Source organism: Cinclus cinclus, chromosome 25 (assembly GCF_963662255.1).
Source record: "Cinclus cinclus chromosome 25, bCinCin1.1, whole genome shotgun sequence".
NCBI lineage: Eukaryota > Metazoa > Chordata > Aves > Passeriformes > Cinclidae > Cinclus > Cinclus cinclus.
Genome location: NC_085070.1, coordinates 650612 through 665271, shown reverse-complemented (window position 1 = coordinate 665271; position 14660 = coordinate 650612). Strand labels below are relative to the sequence as shown.

The 14660-nt window shown below is 45.2% G+C and overlaps 1 protein-coding gene across 1 annotated transcript; it reads left to right on the top strand.

Moving 5' to 3' along the window:
- Nucleotides 1–2848: 2848 nt before the first annotated feature.
- Nucleotides 2849–13773, top strand: LOC134053521 (transmembrane protein 45B-like). Its single transcript, XM_062508537.1, is given in 7 exon segments — nt 2849–3007; nt 3009–3158; nt 9704–9905; nt 10405–10617; nt 11644–11828; nt 12832–12977; nt 13656–13773. Coding segments are annotated over 7 exon segments (1173 nt in total).
- Nucleotides 13774–14660: the final 887 nt, after the last annotated feature.

Below are 14660 nucleotides of genomic sequence, written 5' to 3'. Positions count from 1 at the left end.
CATCTGGCAAACCCTTCCTCGACTTCTTTGTATGGAAACCAGGTATTTGAGGGAATTAGGTCACATTTTGGGCAGAATCTTATGGGTTCCTTGTCATCTCCCCAGGGCACTTTGCACTCCCCATCTTTCTGTATGTGGGGACTGAAGCAGCCCATAGAGAAGAATAAATTTAGGTGATGGTTCTGTGGAGCAGCTGCAGGTCTCTGCCCTTTTCCCTGTTCCAAGGTACTTCAGCATCACTGGAAATTTGGGTTGCACAACATGGGTGAGCACTCAGGTGACAAACAACACTGAGATGGGAGGATGCTGTGAGGGATCATTGCCTGGGTACCAGAAGACTTGGGAAGGTGCCACCAGGAGGTGGTTCACTTAGAAATGGGAGCATCCTAAGTACGAAACCTTTCACCTGCATTAGGCAGGCAGGTTTTTTGGGTGCAGGAGGAGGGGAAGGAAAAAGAGACATCATCATTTTGGTTGGAAAATACATCAATATTCCAGCAAGGGACAAGACATCTGTGTCTGGCCCCAGCTTGTTTCCCATTTTCCTGCCTTTTAAAATTGAGGGCAGATCCTCTCTCCGGATATGTGGCCACATGGCAAGTGACTCCTTCAACCATCCCCTCTGCAGGAAAATGAGGGAACTAATTTCCTGGCTCTGACACTCCATCATTTCCCCCATTTCTCCGAGCTTTAGTTCTGAGCCCTCTCTGAGCATCAGTTCCACAGTATGCTCCAGCCTGCATCCCAACATGCATCCGTGGAGACTGGATGTTGTCTAACCAGGCAGCATACTGAGATGATTCCCAGAGAAGCAAACTCCTGTTTGCTTGTTCATTCCCAGCTTTACATGTGCATGTGAAGAGAACTGCCAGGTTGCTATTTGCTGCCAGATCTCCTGTGGATATGTTTTAGAGCTGCAGCTCTGTGTGAGATAAGCAGGGAGAAAATAGACAATAGACAGGAGGCTGGAAAATAGAGATGGGTAGGGCACAAAAGAGCTTTCTGAGGCGTCAAAAATTTCTAAAATAGGAATTCTGATCTCTTTTTCAGGACTGATTTCATGGGAAGGTGATAAGATTTAGAAAAGTTGCTGATCAGGACTGGTTTTTAGGCTGGATGTGCTGACCAGAATTCCCACTTCCAGTGGTAGCCCAGTGCCTGTGGATGGTGAGAGCCTGAACTGGACACAGGTTTGAAGAATTTACAGCCTTTGCATGTTGTTGCAAGACTGTCTAAGGAACTGTGAAGGTTTTAAGAGAGGGTGTGCTCTAGGAAGTTATGGCTACAAGTTGGAGATTGCATCAGGTTTTGATGTGTCTTATCAGGAAATGATTGTTCAAGACCTCGTGGAAATGGTACATTCTAATAGGGTTGTGCATAACCCCAGACCAGGGAGGGTCTTTACTACAATAAATACACCCAGAGAGGTTATTTGTTTCCTTAGACTAAGATCCAACCCCTACACACCCATGATTTTGTTCTGCAAATATTTGAAGGTGCAAATTTCCTGGTAGCCAAGAAACACCAACATGACTCAGCAGAGCTTTGGGTGGGAATAAGCTCCCATTTCAGAGTCAGGTTTAACTAAAGGTTTAGTTTTTAGCTAAACTCAGCCTTTCTTATGTAACAGATACAGCAACTTCATCACTTATGACCAAGACTTTTCCGTGGCTTTTTTGGGGGGTCTCAGTTGCATTTCTGGACATCCCCTGGGGATTTTTTCATGAACTTGTAGCAACTCCCAAGCTAAATGATTCTTCATTTTTCTCAGGCCCTCCATCCAAACAGTTGTTTTCCTTCCATTTATTCTTCAGCCTCAGTTTTGGGGGTAGTTTTCTGGGGGTAAATCCTTCTATGTGCCTGGAACAGGGTGAGTGTATACTCCCCAAATTAATTCTGATTTGTTCCAGGGTTTGTAGGACGCAGAACATCCTCAGGCTCCTGGGACATTTGTGAAACAATTTATTAAGAGACAAGAAATACCTACAGCTTGGCTTTTGCCTCTGGAAAATTTGAATTATCCCACCTGAAAAACAGAGGGTTTGGGCATCCACCCCACCACTGATAAAGGAGAGGATGACTGTGGGATGCTTCCTCCCTTCCAGCAACACTTACCTCTCTGGGAGGTGAGAAAGGATGGATTCATTGATAATTATTTATTATTTAAGAACTCATCTGTTTAAACAATGCTGTGGGACCAGGAGAGGGAATATATTTCATGTTATTATATTATTATTTCAATATATCAAAATAGTAATATAATAATAAAAGAAGAAGACAGGGTTGGCAGACAGCTCTTCTAAACCACAAGTCATTTATAAATCAGGGTGGATATATTTAAAACATTAAAATCTGGCTTCCTTATTACAAATTCCCTGTGGCAGGTGTAGTTGCTCTCAGTGCTGTAGGTAGCTATACTGCTCCCGAGAAGTGAGTAAAACCCAGGGCTGGAGCACAGAAGGTGCTGTCAGAGCTTCCTTTACAAACAGCCATAATAACACTTCCTTCTCTCACAAGGGTGTCATGAGGGTTAATTATTTAACATTTGTAAAGCATTTGCAGGACTGGAGATGAAAGTGGAAAGCATTATTAAAGATAAACGCAGTTTTATAAGGAGGCCTGGCCAGAAAACTGCATTTGGATTTGAAATACGGGTTATGAGTGGGGATCCTAGGAGGGGCATCCATCAAACCTGGGAAGCATAGAAAATGGAAAATGAAATGCTTTGAAGGAGTTAATCCAGTTAATAATTAATGTAGTGTTTTGGGCATGAGGGGTGCAGGCAGCTGGGAGTGGGGACGTAATGCCTTACATGCTCCCCTGGATCCCACCCTGCATGAGGTGGGCAATGGGGAACTCTGATGGAAGGAAATTTAATCATTGTACAAAATCTGAAAAAATTAAGATCTGGAGGGAAAAAGTCTTGAGACAGCCAGAATTCAGCAAATCATGGATTATTTTTGTGGGAGAAAACTGCAAATTAAAGCAGCTGGTGTACCCAGGAGTGGGGGGTTTCTGTGTCCAGGGTCACCTTTCCCTCCTAGCTGGGGTTTGGGAGGCTGGGAGGAGGCAGGTGAGGCAGGTGAGGCAGGTGCCACAGGCAGGGGAGGAGCAGAGATCACCTGGGAGTAGGTGCAGCACCAGGATCACCCGGACAGGTAAGGCTCTGCTGGCAAGGGAAGGAGAGTCTGTTGGGAAGGGGCTGGCTTGGGAGGGGGGAGGTCACCCCACACCATGGTATGGGAAGAGACCCCCTGCCTGCCCTTTATGGACCCCTCAATTTGGCATCCAAATTCCATAGGGAGAGAAGAGAGGGGTCAGGGTAGGTGAAGCACTGCTTCCCTTGGGAAAGAAAAGTTGGGAGATATTTAAGTGTCCTCAGCCCGCCGGGGTGTCCCCCTGCTCGGAGGTCCCTGCAGAAGGGCTCATAGGGGATTTGCCGCTGTCCCTGCTGGGCTGGGAGGTGATGGGACAGCCCAGCAAACACGCAGCAGCCTTTTCCGAGGAGGAAGTTGAAAAATAAAAATGATATGTGGGGCCCCAAAGCAGGCAGAGGTGAGAGCGGGTCAGCCTGGAGGCAGCAGGGCCCCAAAACCCCCTTGCCACTCTGCAAGGAGTGGCTCCCTGCTCCACTCCCAGCCAAATTAAATGCAAACCCTCTGCCTCATAGCCGAACTGAAATTGCTGCTGTGTGCACTGAACCAAAAACTCCCTCCTCACCTTCCTCTGCCCACAGAAATGCTTAGAAAAGTCACTTCTAGTGCCTAAAACCTCAAAGATCGGATTCGTAGAGTCCCAGAATGGTTTGGGTAGGAAGGAACTTTAAAGGAACTTATGCCACCTCCCTTGCTGTGGGCAGGGTCACCTTTGCTGCAGGGGAAGGTTTCTTTTCTTTCTTTCTTTCTTTCTTCTTTTCTTTTCTTTTCTTTTCTTTTCTTTTCTTTTCTTTTCTTTTCTTTTCTTTTCTTTTCTTTTCTTTTCTTTTCTTTTCTTTTCTTTTCTTTTCTTTTCTTTTCTTTTCTTTTCTTTTCTTTTCTTTTTTCTTCCTTCCTTCCTTCCTTCCTTCCTTCCTTCCTTCCTTCCTTCCTTCCTTCCTTCCTTCCTTCCTTCCTTCCTTCCTTCCTTCCTTCCTTCCTTCCTTCCTTCCTTCCTTCCTTCCTTCCTTCCTTCCTTCCTTCCTTCCTTCCTTCCTTCCTTTTCTTCTCTTTCTTTCTTCTCTTTCTTTCTTCTCTTTCTTTCTATCATTTAAAACCTGCCATCCCATCACCTTGGCAGTGCAGGGTGCAATGGCCGAGGCTCCAGGTACTTGTGGAGGGAGATGTTGAGGACCACAGCTCTGGGGTACCCAGGGACAAGCTGTGGTACTCAGCAGGCTTAGGGTCATGGGTTTTATGGATATTTTGGGTATATATTGCAATGGAAATGGTTTTAATCCTTTGTCTTAGATAATTTTCCTTGGGGGATGTTGAAGACACACAGTGCTTAACCTGTGTCACATTCAGGGGCAATTGGGATAATTTGAGGACAAGCATTCATCTCCTCTTTGGAAAATGCTCAGAGAAGTTGTGGAATTCAGCAAAGTTGTGGCTTTCCCACCCCTGGAAGAGTTCAAGGCCAGACTGAATGGGACTTGGAGTAACCTAATCTAGCGGAAGTTGTCCCTGCCCATGGCAGGGGATGGAACTGATATTGTCTTGAAATTCCCTCCAACCCAAACTGTTCTGTGATTCTAGGATTCTATAAATACTGATTTTTGTGGAATTTTTGATGGTGATAATGCTGGGTTTGAGTTTATTTTGGATTGGTACCTGTGAGGAGTGAGGAGTTGTTGGAGTCACAGCTGCCCTGTCACACACCATGGAGCAAGGGAGGCAGTTCAGGGCACAGATGGCACCCACCCTTTTAGAAAGCAAATCTCTTTACCAATCTTTTTACCACCATGAAGAGGCAAAGAAAAATGGCTTTTGAGATGGTGAAGTGCATTTCTCCCAGCAGATAATTTTTAAAGTCAGAGGTCACTGTCTTAAAACCACAAATAAACAAATGCAGGTCACAAGAGAAGGAATGAAAATATGCCCATCCTGAGCCCCTGTAATTAGACTTTGGCTAATTAATTTTATTTCTCAGCTTTCTTTGCTGGGATGTAGCTTCTTGCTGCTTCCCTGATGGCAGGGCTCAGAGCAAGGATAGGGATGGAGAATCCAAACCAGGAGCTTATAAAACAGGAGACAAACAGAAGAAGCACAAGGAAGAGGAACCAGAGAGCTGTATAACCTCTTCAACACCAGTTTTTATGTCTCTCTCCCTCAGTGTCTCTTTCCGGGTGGATCCATTGTGTCTATTAAATAGACCTCTAGTCCAGCATCCTGAATTTAAAGCTTTCATCCCTGTTTGAACTTGGACGTTGAATTTTCCCATTTCAGGAGGATGGATTATCTGGGTTTGTGCTCTCTGTCTGCAGCCACTGTATAAGCTCCTGCAGTACCCGATGGTTCTTCAGATACTTTCTGGAAATTGAGCCTAATAGTTTCCAGTGATGATGATAATTTTTAAACCTAAGTCCAAACCCCTTAAGGATCCATTTAGAGGAAGAGATGTTGCTGTCCTGCTTTTTCAGCTGCAGCTGAGCTCACCAGTATAAGGAAGATGATTGCTCAGTGCCACTGTTAACACTCCCTGGTGTGGACAGAGACAGAGGGAAAAGAGAACCCAACAATAATAGGATGAAATCGTTCAGAGTGGGGTTTTAGCCTGACATTAATGCATTAGGGATCCAGCTCCTGTGGGAGCTAATGGAAGTGCTGCTATGATTATAAGTGCCTCTGCAGACAAATAAGACAATGCTGGTAATGGGGGAGACAGCACAGGATACAGAAGAGCTTATCACTGTCAGTGATGACTCTCCTGATATCTTTTGGGTGTCTCCTGCCATCCCTCTGTCCTCAGAGGCAGAGATATCTCACCTGTGTGTCTGGACCACTGCCATCCCCATCACATGCCAGGTTTGGGGTTTTTTGTGTTCAGGGAGACACACAGAGGACATTCAGGACAGGGAAGGAGATGACTGAGGATGTTTTTTTGAGCACAGCACCTCAGCTGCTGTCAGTCTGTAGATCTGGGTGTGATGTGCTCCTGCAGCTGCAGATTCAACACAAGAGCCCCTCTGGAAAGCTGGAAATAGCTTCATTATTTCCAGACACACATCTCAGTGGCATTCCCCACCTCAGCCTGAGCTCAGCCTGAGTGGTTTTTTTGCAAGTCAAGACATTTCTCCTCTTCTCCAAGTCAGGCTTTCCCTGGGGACCATCCCGGTAACCCACAGATGCTCTGAGAGACAAGCACAGGTCCTGTGGTGAGCTTTGGTGTGTCTGAACTGCCTGATTCACAGAGGTTGAAGGGCAAAGTTAATTGTAGGGGTGATGGCTGTCAGCTCTTCCCACTGGTGAACTTTAGACTGTAATTTCCTAGCTGAGGAAAGTGGAAGTGATGTCCTGACTGAGACACTATCAATGGACTTTTAAAAAAACCAACAAAAAACAAAAAAACAACCCCCCCCCCCCCCCCCTCTGGAAACCAAATTACACATTTGGAATAGTAAAGTGACCCAGGTTTTGGCTAAAAAGAGAGATTGTGGCTGCCAGGGTAGTGTGAAATGAAGGAGGGGAAAGTCTGAATTGGGCTCTCAGGCTCCTTACCATCCTCCAGATGCTTCCTCAGGTGGTTGGGTGCATTAGCTATAAACCAAGAAAAAAAACCAGCTCCTCCGGGAGGTGATAAGAGCAAATGAAACAGTAAATCATTAAGCAGACACAGCATAGGGCACCATAATAAACAGGGGGCAAAGAGCACAAATGACAAGCCAGCAGGGACAAGGGGGTCTTGCCAAACATGGCTGGGTGATGAGGGAAGGGACAAAGTCACGTTCAGCAGGGATGCCCTGGGATGGTGGCTGTGGCCACCAACACCAGTACCCACTGCACCTTCACCTTGTTCTTCTCCCTGCTGATATTAAGCATGTCTCATTTCCTGTGGAGCTACAGGGATAAACAAGAGCTGTTTGCCCCAGGGCACAAACATAACTGTGGTTAGTTTTTCCTCCTGTGCTCACCCATTGCATATTTTCAGAGGAGGAAGAGAATCAGGAGAAATAGTTTTGCTGGTCACATGTTCCAGGTAGCCATGTGCTCCCTGCTATCAGGCAGGAATGGAGACCAGCAATCCCAAAAGAGTCCCCAGCACTCCCTGAGCTCAGCCCAGATCACATAAGCACTGTAAGGTGGCTATGCATGCCCCATTTAGCTGATCTTTTAATTGTGATTGATCAGTGTGTCCTTCAGGTCATCCCAGTTTGATTGCATAGATCTCAGTTGCAAAACCATCAGGCCCCACTTTATATAATGTACATAAATTTATTATTATTTTATAATATAATAATTACATAATATTATATTATAAATTATTTATATACATAAATACGTAACTGCAAGAGCTACATCAGTTATATATTTCACTGTATATTGCTGCGGTAATGTTATAATTGTAGCACTAATACAACATGTTATGGCTTCAATCCTTGTTGTGGTATTCTGGGAAGGATTTGGTTCTGCTGCCAGTTATTACCCTGATATTTTACCATCCTTCCTTCTACCTAATCTAAATTTCATGTCTTTTGGTTGAAAGCCATTGCCCCCATTTCATGTATATGATGAGATTCTCTACTCACCCAGAAAATACAGACTTTCTAACCCTCTCCATGGTTTGGGAGTGTTGCTCCCTTAATCACGGGAAAACAGGTGGATGCTCCCATTTCCCAATTGCCCCTTTCAAAGGATGACAAAGACGATTGTATTAACCCACTGGACTGTGTCAGCCCGGCTGGTAAACAGCATCTTGCTTTGATTTTGTGTTTAATTACCCAATGTACCCATTGTCAATAAACCTTTCTTTTTAAGTCATGAAATAAGTCAGAACCCTGCAGTGCTAGTAGTGACCTGCAAAGATGCCAGCCCATACCATGCCCTTCCTATGCATAGCTTTTCCATTCTTGGATTAAATCCCCCCTAAATTCATCTTAATGAACACACTGGGATAGCTCAGAGGTGCTTGGTGAAGACAGGATGGGAACCAGCCTGGTAGCACTGCAGGGACATTGTCCCCATGTACTGCCATGTTTGGCTGCGTGTACCAGAGTGATGTTTGCACATGGAGCCAGTGTTTGCTTAGTTCGAGCTGTTGGATTAGCTGTTTGATTAAACCAGCTCAGATCAGGCAGGTTGGTTGCAGGGATTTAGGAGATTAGTTTTAACCCAATGGATTTTCCTGCTCAGGGACAAACTCCTGTGGGAGATGGTATCTGCACCAGCCATGGACTTCAAGGGATGAAACAAGGTGTTGCTGGGACAAACCAACCTGAAATCAGATAATAATAAAGCCAAAGAAATAGCTCCCTTTTTCCAAGGATGACAGCATCAACTCATGTTTAACCCTAGATGCAAATTATCCTTTGTGCAACAGCAGAATAAGAACATTTTTGGTTTCTATTTTCATCAAGTGGGGACTGAAGCCCAAAATGCTGCTGGGAAAGGCAGTTTCAGGTTAATCATGATGTCTGGGATGGAGAGGGCAGATCCAGCTACAAACCATGCAACTTCTGCTATGTGGAGGGACAGCATTCACTCTAAAAGGGAGACAGTTTCTTCCCAGTGTTAAGTGTGGACTGGCACAGAGAAGGTACTAAACAGAGAAGGAAGTCCTGGGCACCAGCAGCGCAGCCTTTGTTACCAATTAAAACATTCCTAATGGCCCAGCCTGACATCACCTCACACCAAGGCAGCCCTCAAACATATGGGCGAACCCACATGAAAGAGCTCATCAGTTCTCAACCTAATTAAGCAAACAGCAATCAGGAGCTGGCTGGGTTTAATTGCTGTAATTTTTTCAGGAAATGGGTCCCCCAGCATCCTGCAAACCATGCAGATGTGCACTCCAGCATAGAGGCTCCAGCAGCTTGGTGCAAGTTCTGGTTTAGAGATGCTCAAGAAAGGGAAGAGAGTGTGAGTGGGTCAGGATGCAGGGAATGACTTGATTTGTTTGCCCAAACCCACAATGTTTTGTTTCCAGCAGCTTTGGGGTATTTTGAAGGTACATTTTTAACAAGATGCTTTGGTATGTGGAATAGATACAGGGTATTTTTCACCTCTTCCATGACCTGAAATAATTCCAGAGATTTTTAAAAATTTTGGACTTCTGTGCCTGTTCATGGAGGTAAAGAAACACTCTTCTGTTTACCCCTAGACATTCCTGTTTTCCCTGTGTATTATCTCTCCTACCTGGTCCTGAAAAGATCACCCTGCCCTAGTCTGCAGCAGATCCCTAAACTCATAATTGCAGAAGAGCAAGAAAAGCAGGACCTACTGCTGAGAGGTATCCTTGAAATTAAAGGTTCAGGCTGGGATGTATCAGACATTGCAGCAGATTTGGGGCCTTTTTGAAACAACTGTGACTTTTTTTTTTGACATTTCCTAATCTTGGGACAAGGACTTCAGAGAGGTCCAAGGGGGTCTTCCCAGTACCCCTTCCTATTCCCATGTGCTTGGTCAAGCCTAGTCCAGTCCTCCCTGAAAGGGAAATCCTATTTTTCCCAACCTTATGCCAAGTATCTCATGTAAATTGAATAATGATATTGTTTTTCTTTGCTTTGTAGTCAGAGGAGGTTGACGGGATGGCGAATTTTAAGGGTCATGCACTTCCAGGCAGCTTCTTCCTGCTCTTTGGGCTCTGGTGGTCTGTGAAATACCCACTGCAGTACCTCAGCCAGAAACTAAATAAGAAATCCCACAGGACTTATTATTTCCAGCGTGTGGATGCCGTTGAGGGGGGAATCAAAATCCTCTTTTCTCTAATAGGTAAGGGTTATCTTTCACTTGCTATGCCAGTTCTCAGCTAGCCTGCAGTGATGACTGTAGAAGAGCCCTGACTCCAGAGAAACTGGTCTAGATGTAGAGGATCAGAGAACCTTTAAAGGTGAAAAAGACCTCTTAGATCATTAAGTCCAACTCCTGATCACTACCAGGTCCACCATTACATGAATCTGAGCACCACATCTCCATGTTTTTGAACACTTCCTAGTATGGTGATTCCAGCCTGGAATCACCCTGGGCAGCCTGGATGCATTCTTGATGTCCATCTTGACTTGATCTCTGGTATAGTTTGATGCGGAAAAGCAAGTCTCGTACCCAATCCCAAAGCCAAGCTGCCATTAAACACAGGCCTGATTTTTCCATCCAGTCTTTTCTCCCTGATGCTAACTCACCAGCTCCTGCTTCAGAACCCCCAGCAGCAAGGAGCAGTCTCAACCATTGCAAATGAACCCCCAGAAACTCCATGCTCTTGGGTGTCCTGCAGGGATACTGGCGGAGCAGTTCGTCCCCGATGGTCCCCACCTGTACCTGTACAGCGGGGAGAAGCGTGACTGGGTAAAGCTGATGAACTGGCAGCACACCACCATGTACCTCTTCTATGGCCTGTCTGGGGTGGTGGATGTCCTCACCTATATCTCCCAGGTGGTGCCACAGGGTCTGGATCGTCTTATGTTGGCCATGGCCGTGTTCGTTGAAGGTTAGTAGAAGATGGTGCTTAATCTGGGGAAGGATATTGGGAACCAAGTCAGCGAAGGACTAAAATTTGCCAGAGATATGGCTACAGATGCCCCTGGAGATAAGACACATTGTAGGGGATATGTTATGGCAGGCTGGGATGGAATGAGATGGGAAATACAGTCACAGACAGGTTCTGGTTTGGGATTTCTTAGGCTACTGTGGTGCAAAGCAGCAGAATGAGGTTCCTTGTAATGATAAATGGCTGGTGGGCTCTGCATTCCTCTGCCATCCACAGGCTGTTCTCCCACCCCACGTTCCCCCAGAGAGCCATTAATTGCACTGCAGGCATCATTAGCCTCATCTGCTTGCGTGGCACGTGGCAATTTGAAGTGATTTATTCTGGCTTCAGTACATCATGAATATCATTCTGTCCTCAGGTTGCCTTGCAAGTCACCAGCTGGGATTTCAGACCCCTCTTGGATCATAGAATCATATAAAGACTTGGCTTGGAAGGAAGCTTAAAGATCATCTAGTTCCAATACTCCCATAGGAAAAGAAGGTCTTGTTTATACAGAACCTTCCTTAAAGAAGGCACAGCTCCTGTTACTTTTCCTTTCCTGATCACAGCAGTTTTTGAGGTAGCAGCAGAAGGGGCAGCTCCGCATGCACAGTTTGGCATGTGAGACCAGGAAATCTATCATTTACAGCTCCCAAAAAATTGTGAAGTTTAGCAATAGGAAAGAAGGACACAGCAGAAGCCTGGCTAGAAGGGAAGGGTCATCTGAAAAGGTGATGGTGCAGATGTGGGAAGAAATCTACCCTGTTCTTGGTCACTGTATTGCTCAGATCCTCCTGCCCCAAGGTTGGGCATCTCATCCTTCCAGGATGCTGGGCTGCCAAGAGGCCTAGGGGATGCTGCTATGTGGAGCTCGTTCTTTCCATGATGGCCTGTCTCAATTTGCCATCCAGGCAGGTGATTTACTCAGCTCTGTGGCCACAGCTGTTGTTGTTAATGCTGCTCTAAGCAGGGCTTGTGTTTTGGCAGGTTGTCTCTTCTATTACCACGTCCTTCACCGTCCCATGCTGGATCAGCACATCCACTCCCTGCTGCTCATTGCTATCTTCGCTGGGACAGGCAGCATCCTGCTGGAGGTTTTCCTGCGTGACAACATTGTCCTGGAGATGTTCCGAGCCAGCATGACCATCGTCCAGGGAACGTGGTTCTGGCAGGTCTGTTCTGCCTTCCCAGAACAACAAAGTAAAGGGAGAAGAGGGGAACAAGTTGTACATTATGTATGAATCACACACCTCCCAAGGATTATTTTGCCAGGCTCACATCATAAATAGCTCATAACCCAGAATGAAAATTTACTTATCACAGGTCATCTCTGATGGCTGCTCCTGCTGCAAGAGCTGATTGTTTTGGCTTATTGCTTCTCCAGGGAGAAGAGTGAAAGCAAATGAGCAACACTTTGCAGTACCTAATGACAAAGTAATAATTGCTTAATATGTCTAATGCTCCCTGCAGCCCTCCCTCTGGTTTAGTGGAAAGATACAAACTCCACCAGCAATAAAACAGCTGAGTTAAAATACAGCCAGCTGCTTGCTTTGGTAGGAGTTGGGAAAACAAAGAAATCAGTCGGAGATAATTGTTCTCAAAACTAAGCTGTTAAAAAAAACCCGAACAAATAAATAAAGAAACCAAACCAAACCAATCAATCAATCAAGCAACCAACCAACCAAAACCAACCAAACAAAGAAACCCAACTAAAAGAACCACCCCAAAACCAAACCACTTTGGTTTTTTTGAAAAAGAACCCTTCTCTTTTTCAAGGCTACACTAGCTCAAACCAGCCTTTATTCAGAGGTAAAAAAACTGGGCAGAAATTGTAAAATACTAGATCTGGAGCTTTTAAAGGATGGAGTTTGGAGTTTGGAATGGTGGGGGACAATTGTGTCTGGATATTGAACAGAAAAGGAGATGTCTTTGGCACAGATTGGCTTTGTGTGGTCTCTTATTGCAAGGATGGACTTCACTCTCTCAGCAAAAACCTCTCTCCTGGTCAGGACTCAGGTTCCTTGTTCACCAAATGAATAAAGGTAACTCTGTGAAGGTTAACTCTGATGAGGCTCTGGCACAGGTTGTTTAAGGTCCCTTCCAACCCAAACTATTCTGGGATTCTTTAATTTTTTTCCCAACATAATTGTTCCACCAACTTCTTGTACTACCCAGATCGGTGTTGTGCTGTTCCAGCCATGGGGAGGTCCAGTGTGGGATGAGAATGACCACAGCAATATCATGTTCCTCACAATGTGCTTCTTCTGGCACTGGGCAGCTGCTGTGGCCATCCTGGCTGTGAACTACACCCTCGCTTACTGGTAAGGCTGGGGCAGGGGCTGGGACAGGAACTGGGGCAGGTCTGGGGTAGGCAGGCAGGGTGGGATGTCTGTAGTGAGAGACAGGTGAAACCCAGCCCTTCCTGCAGTACAAAATCACAGCTGAATAAGCAGTCACAGTCTACTGCAGGTTTTAGGGCAAGGTATTCATTGAGTGCACAGAGTGCAAAACAGTGTCAGTGAGAGACACAGACATTAAACAGGGTGAAGTCAAACAGCTGAGTCCCTAGAGGTGCTCCTGGAAGTCACACTGCTTATTTTCCTCTGCGCTGAGTGCTGAAGTTAAAGTTTAATTTGATAAAGACATCAAAGCTTTACTAGGATCCCCTGATACTTCATTACCTGCCTTGGAAAGACTTCAAAATTGAAGGTCACTGAATTCTTCGAGGTACAACAACTAAGATATTACCAGACCCCTTCAGCTTTTCCAAGGGGATGGGAGGTTATGCCACTTGGATGGATGCTCTGAGGGATATTCTGTGAGCTACAGAACAGATAATTCAGTCTATGCCATAGACTTTATATCAAATAGACTTTATATAGGACAAAAACCACTCAATCCCCCATCAATAGCATTTTTGGACCTCTAGAATGAGGGTTCTGGTGAGTGGCATTAGGTGGGGATTTTTCTAATAATGATTTATTGCTCCTGTGCTACAGCTGTCTTCAGAGGTTCACGAGAGGCAGTGGAGAGCCCTACATCAGCCTGGGTGTCCGGCAGCACAAGTGTGACAGCAGCTCCCAAGCTGCCTTCTTGAATGGCTCTGATGAAGAGTGAAGAGGGTGAAAACTCCTGCTTCAAATACATGAACAGTCTTTTTTCCAGAAGAAACAAATCTAATGAAATAACTTTTTTTGGAAGAGTGAGAGATGCCCCTGTGGTGCTGCTGGAAGGAAGGCTGAGCACACAGGGGTGGCTGCCCTTCATCCATACCTGAACATCTGTGGCTCAGACACAGGCACAGCTTGAAGTGACTTTTAGCAACAAAACAAAGAATGGAAATTCAACATGACAAGACTACTTCATCCTATGGGCTCCTCCAAGTGTTCCCATAGGAATGGAGGACATCCTTTGGCCAGCTGACTTTTCCAAGAGCCTGGAGGATCTGACCTGCTGTGACTGAAGTCAGGGAATCTTCAGGCTGGGGTCATGCACCTCTGGAGAAAGGCATCACCCCCAAGGAGGATAAGTAACAGAGTGTTGAATGTGAGATTATGGCAATTTTTGCAACACCAAGGCTTGATTGTACACAATACAAATGTTGTTACTGAAGCTTTGAAGTAAAGAGGGGCTTTGTTAATTGTTTTCATGTTCACTTAAAGGCTGAGTAAATAAATGTGAAATAAAAATCCTCACTGAATTGATATCCTTAAATTTAGATAAATTATAGAGTGTGTAATAATAGCTTAGAAAGATCCATCCCTCAGACCTGCAAAGCCTGAAGGACTGTAAGATACACAGCTATGCAGCAGGGATTCATGGAACGTCCTAGTTTTCCACCAAAATAAACACTCTCAGCTTGGAAAGAAAGATGAAACAGGCACACAGTTTGTTTTTAGGCAGCCTTTACTAGCTAATTTCTTGCAAAAAGTGACTGGAAGTGTCACTTCCTAAACAGGATGAAAATATGCTAGTAGTATGGGGATTCAAATATATATATATAT